General features: G+C 42.4%; 1 protein-coding gene across 1 annotated transcript in view; it reads left to right on the top strand.

Annotated features, from left to right (window-relative positions):
• Positions 1 to 10016, top strand: part of poln (polymerase (DNA directed) nu) — a 76996-nt gene extending 66980 nt beyond the window's left edge. The window contains 5 exon segments of the mRNA XM_046327939.1: positions 7005 to 7115; positions 7346 to 7424; positions 8236 to 8303; positions 8625 to 8686; positions 9354 to 10016. Coding sequence (XP_046183895.1) covers positions 7005 to 7115; positions 7346 to 7424; positions 8236 to 8303; positions 8625 to 8686; positions 9354 to 9446 — 413 coding nt within the window. The 3' untranslated portion in view covers positions 9447 to 10016.
• The last annotated feature ends 4401 nt before the right edge of the window (positions 10017 to 14417 follow it).

Raw genomic sequence — 14417 nt, 5'->3', positions numbered from 1 at the left:
GCCTAATAACTCTTTATTGGGAGCTTCATACAATGGGTTCAATGGCTCGCCACCATTGGACTCTGGAGCAGTGTAAACGCGATCTCTAGAGTGATGAATCATGCTTCACCATCTGGCAGTCCAATGGACATATCTGGGTTTGGAGGTTGCCAGGAGAACACTACGTGCCCGAATGCATAGTGCCAACTGTAACGTTTGGTGGAGGAGGAATAATGGTCTGGGCTAGACTCCTTAGTTCCGGTGAAGGGAAATCTTAACGCTAAGGCATACAATGACATTCTAGACGATTCTGTGCTTCCAACTTTGTAGCAACAGTTTGGGGAAGGCCCTTTCTTGTTTCAGCATGACATTGCCCCCGTGCACAAAGGGAGGCCCACACAGAAATTGTTTGTCGAGATCGGTGTGGAAGAACTTAACTGGCCTGCACAGAGCCCTGACCTCAACCCCATTGAACACCTTTGGGATGAATTGGAACGCAGACTGCGAGCCAGGCAAAATCGTCAGTGCCCGACCTCACTAATGTTCCAAGCTTTCCCATAAGAGTTTAGGCTGTTATAGCAGCAAACGGGGGGACCAACTCCATATGAATGCCCACGATTTTGGAATGAGGTGTTCAACAAGAAGGTGTCCACATACTTTTGGTCATGTAGTGAAATTGTCACCACGCTCCACTTGGTAAGAGTTTAGCCTAGCTACTGTAACCACTGTTTCCTGGAGCGTATTTAGGAGCTTGTGTACTAGCATGGGATGCGCGGGTCTTGTTTGGGAAGACACTTCAACTGATGGGAGGTAGTTCAACTGTTTTCTTGTATGTCAAGTTTGGTCTTCTGCTAGTATTTAAATTAATTTAAATTAAAGGATGATGACTGAACAACCTAATTTAATAGGGTAGTCGGCTGGGAGTATATTTACATGTTCTAGTAACTGTAAATATTTGAACCAACCAGTCAAACGTGGTAGAGTACTTCAGCATCTTCAACATCTGGAAACACCGTTTGCTTTCTTACAAGAGACCCATCTGAGAGTTTCTGATCACTTTAGAATGCAGAAAGGTTGGGTAGGCCATCTTTATCAAAGTAAAGGTAGAAAAGCTGCAATTTTCATACACAAATTGGTGCCTTTTGTCAAATCATGTCACACACTACTTTTGAAAGAAAACAGAGGGAATGCAGACTGAACTGACAATTCAAATTTTGTACGCTACCTCACCAACCCCAAATGTGTACAGGGATCGACTCTCTTTACACGCTGAATTCGATACCTTGTCAACAGGCCTCGTGACATACTCACTGTGAGTATGGCGACAAGAGAAGTAAATTGCTTTCTCATCAACTTTGCCAGTCTTCCTCTACTCACAAAATGTCTCATATTCAAACGCCCACAGGTGCAACAATCGATCCCCAGCTCATAAATAATCAGTTTAAGGACTTCTATGCATCTTTATAGACTTCTGAACATTTTGATAAATGTTGTAATACTCTAGCTGCCCCTACTATTGATTCAGTTGGGCTGCCAACTTCCATGTAATTCAGTACTGGATACCTACAGATGCCCCACATGTCATTCCAGCATGGTTGAAGATAGAGTATATCCCCCTGTATGCCATTCTCATTGGCTGCTTTGGCAAACTCGCCTATTAACTCTGCTATTTCAGGTTATACCAGAACCATTTGAGTAAAAACCACTCTTAAGATCTGGAACCAGTTTAGACGTCACATTGGATTGCAAACCTATTCATCAAGGGCCCCTCCAATCAGAAATCACGTTTTCTCCGTCCATCGATAGTAGATGGAGCCTTCGCCGTTGGGTTTAACCTTGGCATCAAATCCTTCAATGATTTGTATGTCGACGGCACATTTGCATCGTTGCAACAACTCTCAGCTAAATTCCACCTTCCCAATAGTCATTTCAATAGATAGAAAGGTGCAACTTTATCCGTGACATGAGTAGTACTGGTGCATTTTGCTCCTCCTACTGTCATAACTTAACATTATTCTTTGATAATGGCAAAATATAAATCAGACTTTGTAGCCTTTTTTTGTTGTGGCAAGAAGGTTGATTTTACTTCGGTGGAAATCGCCCTCTCCTCATTTGTGTGGATTAAAGATGTCTTACACTTTAGTAAATTGAAAAAGATAGCATTTGTCCTATGGGGTTCTTCTGGCAAATTCTACAAAATGTGGCAGCTTTTCTTTACCTACGTAGAGACACTGCAATTTCTCTCCACAGGAAACTGCCTGTTCTTATCTGTCTTTATGAGTGTTTAATATTAGCCTTGACTTTGAATCATTTTGAAGACCAGCTTTGTTTTGCTTTTCCTTTGTTGTTGTTTTTAATGTACGTTTTGTTATGAAAGTATTATTTTAAGTATTTCATTATTTTTTTATAGGCATATACATTCCTACCTCCTTTAAAAAAACATTTCCATGTTATATTTCAATGTATAAAATCACATATGCAGTATATTTTAATCATTGTTTACACTGAAACAGAAGGAAATCTCAATAAAAATACTTGAAAAAAATGTTTTTTAAAGAAAGACACTCATTAGATAAATAAATGTACTGATTTCAAACACTGGTCGTCAAACTAATGTATACCAATATATAAACATACACAATCCTGTTTGTTCTTATAAGACATTCTTTTAAAATCATGCAAAGTTATATTAATGAATATGACATGTCCTGACATGCTACACACAAAGCATTAAGAACACCTTCCTAATACCGAGTTGCACCCCTCATCTCCACAGGGAAGCTGGCACATGTTGACTCCAATACTTCCCACAGTTGTGTCAAGTTGGCTGACTGTCTTTTTGGGCGGTGGACCATTCTTGATACACACGGGAAACTGTTGAGGGTGAAAAACCCAGCAGCGCTGCAGTTCTTGACACAAACCTGTGCGCCTGGAACCTGCTACCCGTTCAAAAGCACTTAAGTCTTTTGTCTTGCCCATTCAACCTCTGAATGCTCACATACACAACCCATGTCTCGAGGCTTAAAAATATTTTTTGAACCTGTCTACTCCCCTTCATCTACACTGATTGAAGTGGATTTAACAAGTGACATCAATAAGGGATCATAGCTTTCACCTGGATTCACCTGGTCATGGAAAGAGCAGGTGTTCTTAATGTTTTGTACGTTCAGTGTACACACGCAAGCCTCATTCATGGCTCCAACACAGTCAAATGTAAACATTCACACCCATGCACATTCCTATGTATGACCATCACACTAGCCATCCGTGACTCTATGAATGAATGTTGACAACCAGTTAGCCCTTTTACATGCTTGTCATTATACCCTAGACCAATAGGTCACATTCCTGTAGGCCAGGTCACGCGTGTAGCCCCCGCTGTATGGGGTGAAATAATACAACCGACACACACTCACTGCGAACACAGATGCTATGAATGAACACACACTCACTGCAAACACACACAAACACATTACAGAGGGTCATTCTGTGTGTATGGCTGTGGATTACCTCACTGTGTTTCCAGAAGGATTTGCCTGTAAAGCCTGGGGCCTTTGTCTAATACTGGAATGCACTAGGACAGACATGCCTGACGTGGGCACGTGTGGGTGGGTGAGTGTGCGGGTGTGTGGGTTGGTGTTTGGGAAGTCTGAGTGTCAGGGATGGGAAGTTTGTGTGTGTGTGTGTGTGTGTGTGTGTGTGTGTGTGTGTGTGTGTGTGTGTGTGTGTGTGTGTGTGTGTGTGTGTGTGTGTGTGTGTGTGTGTGTGTGTGTGTGTGTGTGTGTGTGTGTGTGTGTGTGTGTGTGTGTGTGTGTGTGTGTGTGTGTGTGTTTGCCACCCAACTAGTTTACAATGCTGTTATGACAGGGGACAGTGTTTACTGGAGTTAAATAAATGCAGTCATGCCAACTGTTTTTTCCCCATTGAAATTCTTGGTCCGGCCGTCAAACAGTGTAACATGATTTTTTTGTTATATACATTTTTGCGATATAAAAAACGCTTTCATGTGTAAAATGAATCGAATAAAAGCAAGATATAACATATGTAGAAAAGATAATGGACATACAGTATATCTTTTTTAGGCCGTAGCAGCGAATACTGAGTTTTCAGCCCCGCCCCTCTGGAAACGTCTTGCTCAAAGCTGTGGATATGGATCAAGTTCTACGCATTACTTATTTTACACACACAGCACCCTTCACGGTTCTCTCTTTAATCACCCTCTTCTGAACCATGATGATAGAGGAGGTCTCTACATCATATTTCTGCACAACTGAAATTAAAAACCCTGTGGTGATTTGAACGAGCATTCAAGGCTGCATTGTGAAGGCTACATTATGAAGACTACAATGAAGGCTACATTATGAAGGCTACATTATGAAGGCTATATAATGAAGGCTACATTATGAAGGCTATATAATGAAGTCTACATTATGAAGGCTACAATGAAGGCCACATTATGAAGGCTACATTCTGAAGGCCATTATGTCTGTTGTAACGGATATTGCGGTTGAACTACACATTGCATTGGAGCAAAACAATCTGTATTTTGTGTGATGTTGTAGGCTAATCTTTATACTTGCTGCCATATCTTAGCTACTAATCAGAGTTGCTGAAAAAGAACGCTACTACTTTGACTGCTTGTCTGCCTCCTGCTTAGCCAATGTTTGCAATGATGATGAAAAAATAACATACATTTGTTAATTAGACTGCATGTCTAACCCTTTGATATTCTGCTTAGATAGCTGCATTATGAAAGCTATAATGAGTAGCCTTCAAAATATGCTGACCTCTTGACTTTATCCATTTAGTTTTACATTACAGCCTTATTTTAAAATTGTGCTAAAAAGTGCTTTCCCCCCTCATCACTCTACACACAATACCCCATAATGACAAAGCGAAAACAGGTTTTTAGACATTTTTGAAAATGTATGTAACAAAATAAATATCAGAAATTCCTTATTTACGTAAGTATTCAGACCCTTTGGTTTGAGACTCGCAATTGATCTCAGGTGTATCCTGTTTCCATTGATCATCCTTGAGATATTTTTTTATAACATGATTGGAGTCCACCTGTGGTAAATTCAATTGATTGGACATGATTTGGAAAGGCACACACCATAAGGTCCCACAGTTGGCAGTGCATGTCAGAGCAAAAAACAAGCCATGAGGTCAAAGGAATTATCCGTAAAGTTCAGAGACATAATTGTGTCAAGGCACAGATCTGGGGAAGGGTACCAAAAAATGTCTGCAGCATTGAAGGTCCCCAAGAACACAGTGGCCTCCATCATTCTTAAATGGAAGAAGTTTGGAACCACCAAGACTCTTTCTAGAGCTGGCCGCCTGGCCAAACTGAGAAATCGGGGGAGAAGGGCCTTGGTCAGAGAGGTGACCAAGAACCCTATGGTCACTCTGACAGAGCTCCAGTTCCTCTGTGGAGATGGGAGAACCTTCCAGAAGGACAACCATCTCCACCAATTAGGTCTTTGTGGTAGAGTGGCCAGACGGAAGCCACTCCTCAGTAAAAGGCACATGACAGCCCGCTTGGAGTTTGCCAAAAGGCAAAATTAATGGAACCAAGTACAGAGAGATCCTTGATGAAAACCTACTCCAGAGCGCTCAGGACCTCAGACTCGGGGCAAAGGCTCACCTTCTAACAGGACAACGACCCAAAGCACACAGCCAAGACAACGCAGGAGTGGCTTCGGGACAAGTCTCTGAATGTCCTTGTGTGGCCCTGCCAGAGCCCGGACTTGAACCCGATCAAACATCTCTGGAGAGACCTGAAAATAGCGGTGCAGCGACGCTCTCCATCCAACCCGACAGAGCTTGAGAGGATCTGCAGAGAAGAATGGGAAAAACTCCCCAAATACAGGTGTGCGTCATACCCAAGAAGACACAAGGCTGTAATCACTGCCAAAGGTGCTTCAACAAAGTACTGATTAAAGGGTCTGAATACTTATGTAAATGTTATATTTCAGTTTTTTATTTTTAATACATCTGCAAAAATGACTAAAAACCTGTTTTTGCTTTGAAATTATGGGGTACTGTGTGTAGATGGATCAGGGAGAAAAACAATTTAATCAATCTTATAAAAAGTCTGTAAGGTAACAACATTTGGAAAAGGGGTCTGAATACTTTCTGAATGCACTGTAACTGCATTGGGGCAAGAAACAATCTGCAAATTTGTACAAACACGTTGATCTTTTGTGTACAACATGTAAATAGCTGCATGTAGCCTAGCTCCCCTCCTGAAAAAAGAACATGAAAACTTGCTTATGTTTAATCGTTTACTGAGACATGGAATGCAGTAGTTGTTGACCATGTCCTTAGTGTAAAACATGAAGTGTGTAGGCTACACCAGTCAAAGGCGTTCATCACCAATCAAGCAGCACTGAGCAGCAGCTGCGTAGGCAGCGGAGTGCGCAGCAGCTACATTTAAAAAAAATGTGTGCACATTATTTATTTTTTTGCCGCATAAAATCGGATTTCCAGAAAATCCGGAACCACAGCCACTCTGTAATTTAAAATATATATATATAATCTTTGAGAACTAAAAATAATCACCGAAATAAAAGCTTGAAAATATAAAAAACAATGAATTTTGCAGTATTGAGTTTGTTATTATGTTTGAGCAAAAGAACACAGCATTGTGTTCTATGCAAAATGCATAGAATTGCAGGAAATTAGCTTTAAAACGGCCCAATGTTCTCTCAGATACATGGCAAAAAGTGTAGAATTGCAGCAAATTAGCTTTAAAACTGCAAAAATGGATCCCAGCTCCATTAAGAAATGTGAAGAATTGCAGGAAATTGACTTAAAAATACCAGCATTTCTCTACACAGCCCAAATGTTCTCTAAAATTCAGCCGGGCCAACCAAACCCATTGCAACTTCTGCGCCCACCACCTAAGCCCCCTTTTGATCCAGAATAAAACATGTTAGAATAACAAACACATCATCCTTCCTCATACCTTTCAATTGCAGTGTAAATAACCTCTAGTACTGTACCTGTGTGTTGTTGTCTAGGTTACGTGGTGTCTATTATGGGCCGGCGAAGGACACTTCCTCACATCCACTCTACAGACTGGGGAGTCCGCATGCAAGCTGAGAGACAGGCCGTCAACTTTGTGGTCCAAGGTAGTGTGGAGGGGACGTGTGTGTGTGTGTGTGTGTGTGTGTGTGTGTGTGTGTGTGTGTGTGTGTGTGTGTGTGTGTGTGTGTGTGTGTGTGTGTGTGTGTGTGTGTGTGTGTGTGTGTGTGTGTGTGTGTGTGTGTGTGTGTGTGTGTGTGTGTGTGTGTGTGTGTGTGTGTGTGTGTGCGCGCGTGCGTGTTAACTTCTCTTCTGGCTTTCTATTTCTTCTCTCTAGGGTCAGCTGCTGACCTGTGTAAGATGGCCATGATCCGTATCTTCTCTCAAGTCTCCTCCTCCAGCTCTCTCTCCGCCAGGTTAGACCAAGACTACATCTCAAATGGTACCCTATTCCCTATATAGTGCACTACGCTTGACCAGTGCCCTATGGGTTCTCGTCATTAGTAGTGTACTATCTACAGAATAGGGTGTCATTTGATATGCAACCCAACTTTGCCTCTCCTCACCCTTCTCTTCCTCCTGTTCTCCATACAATAATGAGCGATTTTCATTCCAGGAATTGACTTTCAATTTATCTTCTGAGTTCAAATTGAATTACCAACCCTGCTGCCAAGATTCTCTTTCCCTTCCTCCATCCTTCCCTCTTTCCCTCCCTTTCTATCTCCCTCCATGCCTTCCCTTCCTTGCCCTCTCTCTCCCCTCCCTCCGCTCATCCCTCATAATCATAGCTCAGGGTCATCAAATCACTCCGCATCATTCACTTACCTTGCCGCAATCATCAGTTACAACCACTCATCTTTCTCTTTTTACCCTGAGTGCTCTCTCTGACGCAACCCACGTGTCTTCTCTCAATCTTCTCTACTCCCTCCCTCTATTTATTTTTTCTTTAACCTTTACTTAACTAGGCAAGTCAGTTAAGAACAAAATCTTATTTACAATGACGGCCTACCCCGGCCAAACCCTCCCCTAACCCGGACGACGCTGGGCCAATTGTGCGCCGCCATATGTGACTTCCGATCACGCCGGTCTGTAGTGACGTCCCTAGCAATGCAGTGCCTTAGACTGCTGCTCCAGTCGGGAGGCGGTGTTTTCTTCTCTATTCCTTTTCTTTCTTTCTCTCTTTCTTTCTTTCTCTCACTATCTCTTTATGTATTATGTCCTGTCCAGGCTGATAGCTCAGCTCCATGACGAGCTGCTCTACGAGGTGGAGGACTCTCAGGTGGGGGAGTTCGCAGGTGAGACATCACACAATCCCCCTCTTCTCTCCGGGTCATACACATGAGATATAGAATCTTCACGCTTCATCCTACTTCAACTCATCAGAGATATTCATATGTAATATGTGGTCCTGTGTGGCTCAGTGGGGTCCCGTGTGGTTCCGTTGGTAGAACATGGCGCTTGCAACACCAAGGGTCGTGGGTACGATTCCCGCTGGATCCACCCATACAAATGTATACACACATGACTCTAAGTTGCTTTAGATAAAAGCGTCTGCTAGATGGCTTGTATTGTATTATTTATTAGTATGTGTTTCTGTCTGTCCCTTTGTGACACAGTGTTGGTCAAGAACACTATGGAGTCCCTGCAACACATCGATTGTCTGGGAGTTCATCTCAAAGTAAGTGAATAGGACTAAAAAAATTAAGGAAAAGTATTTCATTTTTCATTTTTATTTGTACTGTAGCAGTTGTGTGTATTTCATTTGCTGATATTGTCAACCAGGGAGACTGGTTAACTTAACCTATCGTTATGCTATGTTTTATTCTAAAGGAAATAGCGCCAGTCGCTAGCTGAGATATGTGCTTCGCCTTTATTAACTTCAGTAGTTCGCAGAGAGACTAGCAAGGAATCTAGCTAAGTTAGCTTAGCGTAGGCCTAGTATGTGTTTTATTGATAAGGTAGTAGCTCCCGTAGCTAGCAAGGAAACTAGCTAAGTTAGCTTAGCGTAGGCTTAGTATGTGTTTTATTGGTAAGGTAGTAGCTACAGTAGCTAGCAAGGAAACTGCTAAGTTAGCTTAGCGTAGGCTTAGTATGTGTTTTATTGGTAAAGTAGTAGCAACAGTAGCTAGCTGCTTCCTGTCTTGCTGTGTGACAGCGGGAGGCCAGGTGAGTGATGATGAGACCCTGAGAGAATCTAGGTCAGTGTGGTGCTACACACACGCTGATGTCACACACACACCTCTTCTCCACACTCCTGCCAATGCTGATGTCTTACACACGCTTACATACACACAAATACACCTCAGTTTGATGTCCCCCTCCCCCACCCGGTGTGTTTTACCCAGGTCCCCCTGAAGGTGGCGGTCTCAAGTGGCAAGTCCTGGGGCTCCATGTCCGAACTACACCTCCCCCAAACATCTCTCCCCACCTCTTCCTGAGTCCCTCTCTCCATCTCTTACTCTATCTCTCTCCCTCATTGTGCTGCATCTCCATCGCTATGGAAACCAGGCAGCTGCAGCTCCTCCAAGCTCCCAATTCTCCTTCTCGCTCCCTCTCTCTCTATCCAATTCTCTTCCTCACACACACACACCCCTCTCTCTCTCTCTCTCTCTGCCCGTATCAGGGGGCAACGGCAGGAGCCTCCCACTGGAACGCATCAGTTTCTTTTTTTTCAACCTCCCTCCATTTTGTGGAATTGTAGTCTTCTTCTCTTCACATTTTTCTGTTCTCACCCCTCTTCTTTAGATTTTTGGTTTCTGTCTTCTGTTGCCAAGGCAAAACCACACTTTGAGAAATTTGTTTGGCACTGTTGCCTTTTTAAAAGTATTTCTCAGCTAAAGTAAATATACCTCATTAGCTAGATAACAGTCAGAGGTTTTTTTAAAGGTTCTATACTGTTTGATTGTGTTTATTAACTGATATCCTGTCTGAATGTCCTATTATTGCATTAATTGTCAAGTAAAGCTGGACTCGTCAATGTATTTCTACAATAAAGTGAAACGATCTAGTCTTTGCATTTCTTTAATAAACTTATATTTTTTTATTAAACCTCTCGCTCTTCTCCCATTGGAGTGATTCGCTGATTTCAAACAGATCGTCTAATTCCACTCGCCCTGGGCGCAGTCAGCCATTCCATGTTCATTCTGAACTAGTCTTTTATCAGCTTATTTGGCTACTGGAAAGCCTCGCTCTTTTGTCTCTCTGTCACACACAGTGCCTGACCCAGCTCCTGGTCGCTGCCAGAGATGGTGAGATCTTTGGCGGCAGGTAGCCGACCTATTTGATGAATGTCACAACATCACTGGGTAATATGAAGCGTTTAGTTGCTGTTTAGAACCAAAATGTCCCAATATCACTGGGATGCTAATGTGACGTTTTTAGTTGTTGTTTAGAACAAACGTGTTCTCTATTGTCCTGCCATGTCTTCAGACATTCAGAGTATACAGTATGTCTGTCCTTTTAAGTGCAGTTGCCATAGAAATAGAATAAGGATTCATGTTGCAGAGTACACCTATGTGTCTTTATGGAGATGATCTTGGAAAGTATCAGTCAACTTACAGGGATTTTTCAACTGAGTGTATTTTACCCTGACCAATGGTCTGGTCACTACAATAGCAGGCAAGTTCCCTCCTCTCCTCCTTTTCCCTTTCATTGTTCCACAGCTCAAGGGAACCCAGCCACAGCCCAAGGGATGGGGGACGGACGGACGTGAAAGTGGCATGTGTGCAAGTTTTGGAGAGCGTGTTCACTTCAGGGGGAGGATGGAGGGTAGTGGAGGAGAGCCTCAGTGTGCGAGTGACTCAGCCTACTACTGCACAAGTTGATAATGGTTACAACCTTTGGTAACCCAATGCTTTGTTTGTATGGAAACAGACGGTTCTGAATGTGTTATATAATGACTATTACGTGAACGAGTATGATGTGTGATGGACGGCTATTTGTGTTCATTATAATAACTAAAAGAACAGAATGGTATGTTAACAGGAAACCAAGGCCAAAGTGTCCCTTAAAAGCCTGCAGTTGTCAAGGGCAACAGAGTTATCTCCAGATAGCCCACCAGCATCCCCATGGCGACAGGGTAGATGGGTGTTGAGTGAGAGAGAGACCTAAGGCTGGATCCATGCTGATGGCAATTTAAGGTTAACAATATAGTTGTTTGATTTTTAAAGCCTCTATATTAAGGTGAATATTGTAGAGTGTGCTTTTTGGAGCCTCTATACCAAGGTGAATCTAAAATTATAGAGTTTTCTCTATTGCCTTTAGCCTGGGTACCAGTCTGGTTGTACTAATATTCCTGTCCTTGTACTCCATGTCATACGCCAAACAGAAGTAAGCCCAAAACAGGTCTGGACTTCAGGCTATATTGCCTATAGTTCTAGTTGAATCTCTCGTGGACAGACTACATAAACATAAATGGTACCGTAGATTTGTCATGATACAACGGGATGTGTGAAATAACAAGCAGCATTAGTTCCAGTGCTTTGGACAAATCCCGATTTTGTAGGCGTTGGCATCTTTCGAATTTCAGAAGTAGTTGGCCCATAGACTTGCCTGCAACTTGCAAAGAGAGATGGTGGAGCTCTTCGTTCGGGTTCCGATCCCCGTTCTAGCTCTTCTCTTTACACTTAATCGAGCATCTGACCAATTACGCAAGACTTTAGTTCTGGGTTAACCGAGATTAAGCTGAATCTAATAGTGTCCACTTTCTTTAATATGACAAACGATATGATATTACATGATCATTTAAATCAACGTTCAAATCAATTGACCAGAGGAACATATAAAACTTTATGCATTGTCGTTTTAATTGATACAATATGTACATCCATTTTTCTTTCACAATGCAGGAAATCTTTATCTTTACAGCTTTACAGTGTTCATATTGATCGGCAAAAAAACAAAAAATGGTTAATCAGTAGTAACAATACAGCAGTCAAAAGAAAGGAACGTCAGAAGGAGGAACATAAAGAATAGTCGGTATTCATAAAGCGTCTCAAAGTAGGAGTGCTGGTCTAGGATCAGGTTTCCCCAGTCCATAAAATCGTATTCATTGTGATCTAAAAGGTCCAACTGATCCTAGATCAGCATTCCTACTCTGAGATGCTTTGTAAATACGAGCCCAGAACGGTACACCAGGTCATCACTGCATCTACACTCTATTCAGGGAAGTTCAGGCGCGGTCTGGTCGAGCCGGCCGTACCTTAACCGCGTTTTAACCATGATCAAATCCCTCTGCCTTGTGACCACCTTTCACCTCTTTTCTGCTTGGCTGACCTCTTGCTAAGGCCTTGAGCCAATTGAACCCGTCTCCCTTGGGTTCCCCTAGCCCTCTTCTCATTTGCTCTTCAGTCTCAGACCCTCAACTGTCTGCGATTGCACCCTGATCCATCTTCTCTGTAATAACCCTCTCTTTTCCCTGTCATTGTTTACCTATTTTTTCTTCCCCAGTGGCCTACTTTAAGCACCCAAGGCATCCTCATACAAGGTTCCCTCGCCCCTCTTAATCATAGCCTTAGCCTTGCCACACACTCACTCCCACACTCCTCCCCCTCTCCCTCAGGGGCGGCCCGGCTGGTTGACCTGCCTGCCTCCTCACTCCCTCAGTGTGGCTGCATATCCCTGCTGCGCTTTGTGTGGGTTGGTTTCCTAGCAACAGACAGCCATGACAGCTCAAGATCTGAAAGTGGAGACAATATGTTGCTGCTGCACACTCCTAGGGCTAGCTAATACACTGGCTGAGTCTGAAATGGCACCCTATTCAGTGCAGTACTTTTGACCGTACCCCTATGAGCCATGGTCAAAAGTAGTGCCAGGGAATAAAGTTCAATTTTGGACACATCCACTATGTGCTGTGCTACAGTGTTGGGTGCTCTCCAGCCACTAACAGGCCACTCCCTCTCCATCAGAACAGGACAACAGTAGGCTTTTCTCTCTGACTACTGAGGTTAAACCACACAGCACCTTGATCCTGGGAAAGATGGCAGTGGTCTCTGAAAGAAGTTGAAAATGAACGGTCTCTGGCTTGGTGAGTTTAGTGAGAGAGTTGAAAAGATCATTACAATTGAATCTCAGGTTTGGATATATTTTTTTTAAAGTGTGTGTGATTTTGTAAACTTCATTAAAAAAAGTTATATTAAGGTATTTCTGTTACAAAATGATCATAAAAAAATACCCCGTGGATGCTATTTACAGTAAAATACACTTTACAACTTTATTAAATTGTTGATAGTATATATCAAATAAACGTTGAATTGCTTTCATGGAAATCACACTAAATTTTCATTGAGGTTTTTTTCAGCTTGCGTTTTAAATTTTGATATGGGCTAATTGATTTTTATTCTCAGTAGTAGTGACAACCCCCTGGCTGTAGTTGAGTTACTGTGATACTCCTCCTGACTACTAGAGAATCAGAAGCAAGATTTAGACTGATAAATAAAGCTCATATGACTGATAGATAACAGAGACCACTTTCAGAAACTCTGCCATCTTTCACCTCTCTGCTGGGAGGGACTTTTCTCCCCCCAATACTCCCAATAACACCTGTACAAACAATGCAAGTGGTACACCAGTAGAATTCATCTTCAAGTAAAAAAAAAAATGAAACAAAACAAAAACATTTGAAACCTCTTATAAAGAAAAAATACAAAAATAATCATTATACAATCACACCTCTTATTCAGGCCCCAACATTCCGTCAGCGGTGATGTGTTGTCATGCCAACGGTGACGTCACGGCGAACCGACCCTCCGTCGCCAGCATATGAGATATAACAACAATGCAGCATTTCGCACTAATAAAATAATTTATACGATTGTATCTCGTTATCTCATTGTTTGTTTGTTTTTATTGCTTGATTAGATGGCACGTGAGCAGGGTTTCCAAAATGATACCGATAAATACGGGATTTTGTTGACACTTCTTGAACACAACATAGCAGTTTGAGAGAAAAATGCAACAAAACTTTCACCTTTGGCAAACTTCAACAAATAGCCACGGGTCATAGTAATGCATTTCTTTATATAACGTTGTCTTGTATATAGGCTTATGATACATACGGTATATGAGCAAGAGGGGTAGATATTGGCTAGGAGGAGAGAAAAAAATCCATACTCAAGAGAAGAAAAAAAAAGACAATTGTGCTACAAGTGCTTCTGCGTTCTTGGTACCTGTGACCACAGTGGAGAGTTAGTCATCCTGTTAGCCACAGCAGAGTGATAAATTCACCAGAGGAGTACAGAGAGAGGGAGAGTCCATTTTGTCCCGTTCCCCCCAGGTAAACTGCCACAGTGGCATGCCCCCCCCCCCCCGTTTGGTGGAACATTCCAAAGACAGCCATCTTCTCAGACAGACAGTTCCAAAGTCCATTATATTAGCATTGATGAAATCAACAGAAATTCAACAGAAATTAT

This window comes from Oncorhynchus gorbuscha, linkage group LG25, assembly GCF_021184085.1.
Source record: "Oncorhynchus gorbuscha isolate QuinsamMale2020 ecotype Even-year linkage group LG25, OgorEven_v1.0, whole genome shotgun sequence".
NCBI classification, from domain to species: domain Eukaryota; kingdom Metazoa; phylum Chordata; class Actinopteri; order Salmoniformes; family Salmonidae; genus Oncorhynchus; species Oncorhynchus gorbuscha.
Note: the sequence above shows the minus strand (reverse complement) of the source record. Positions and strands in the feature narration are given on the sequence as shown.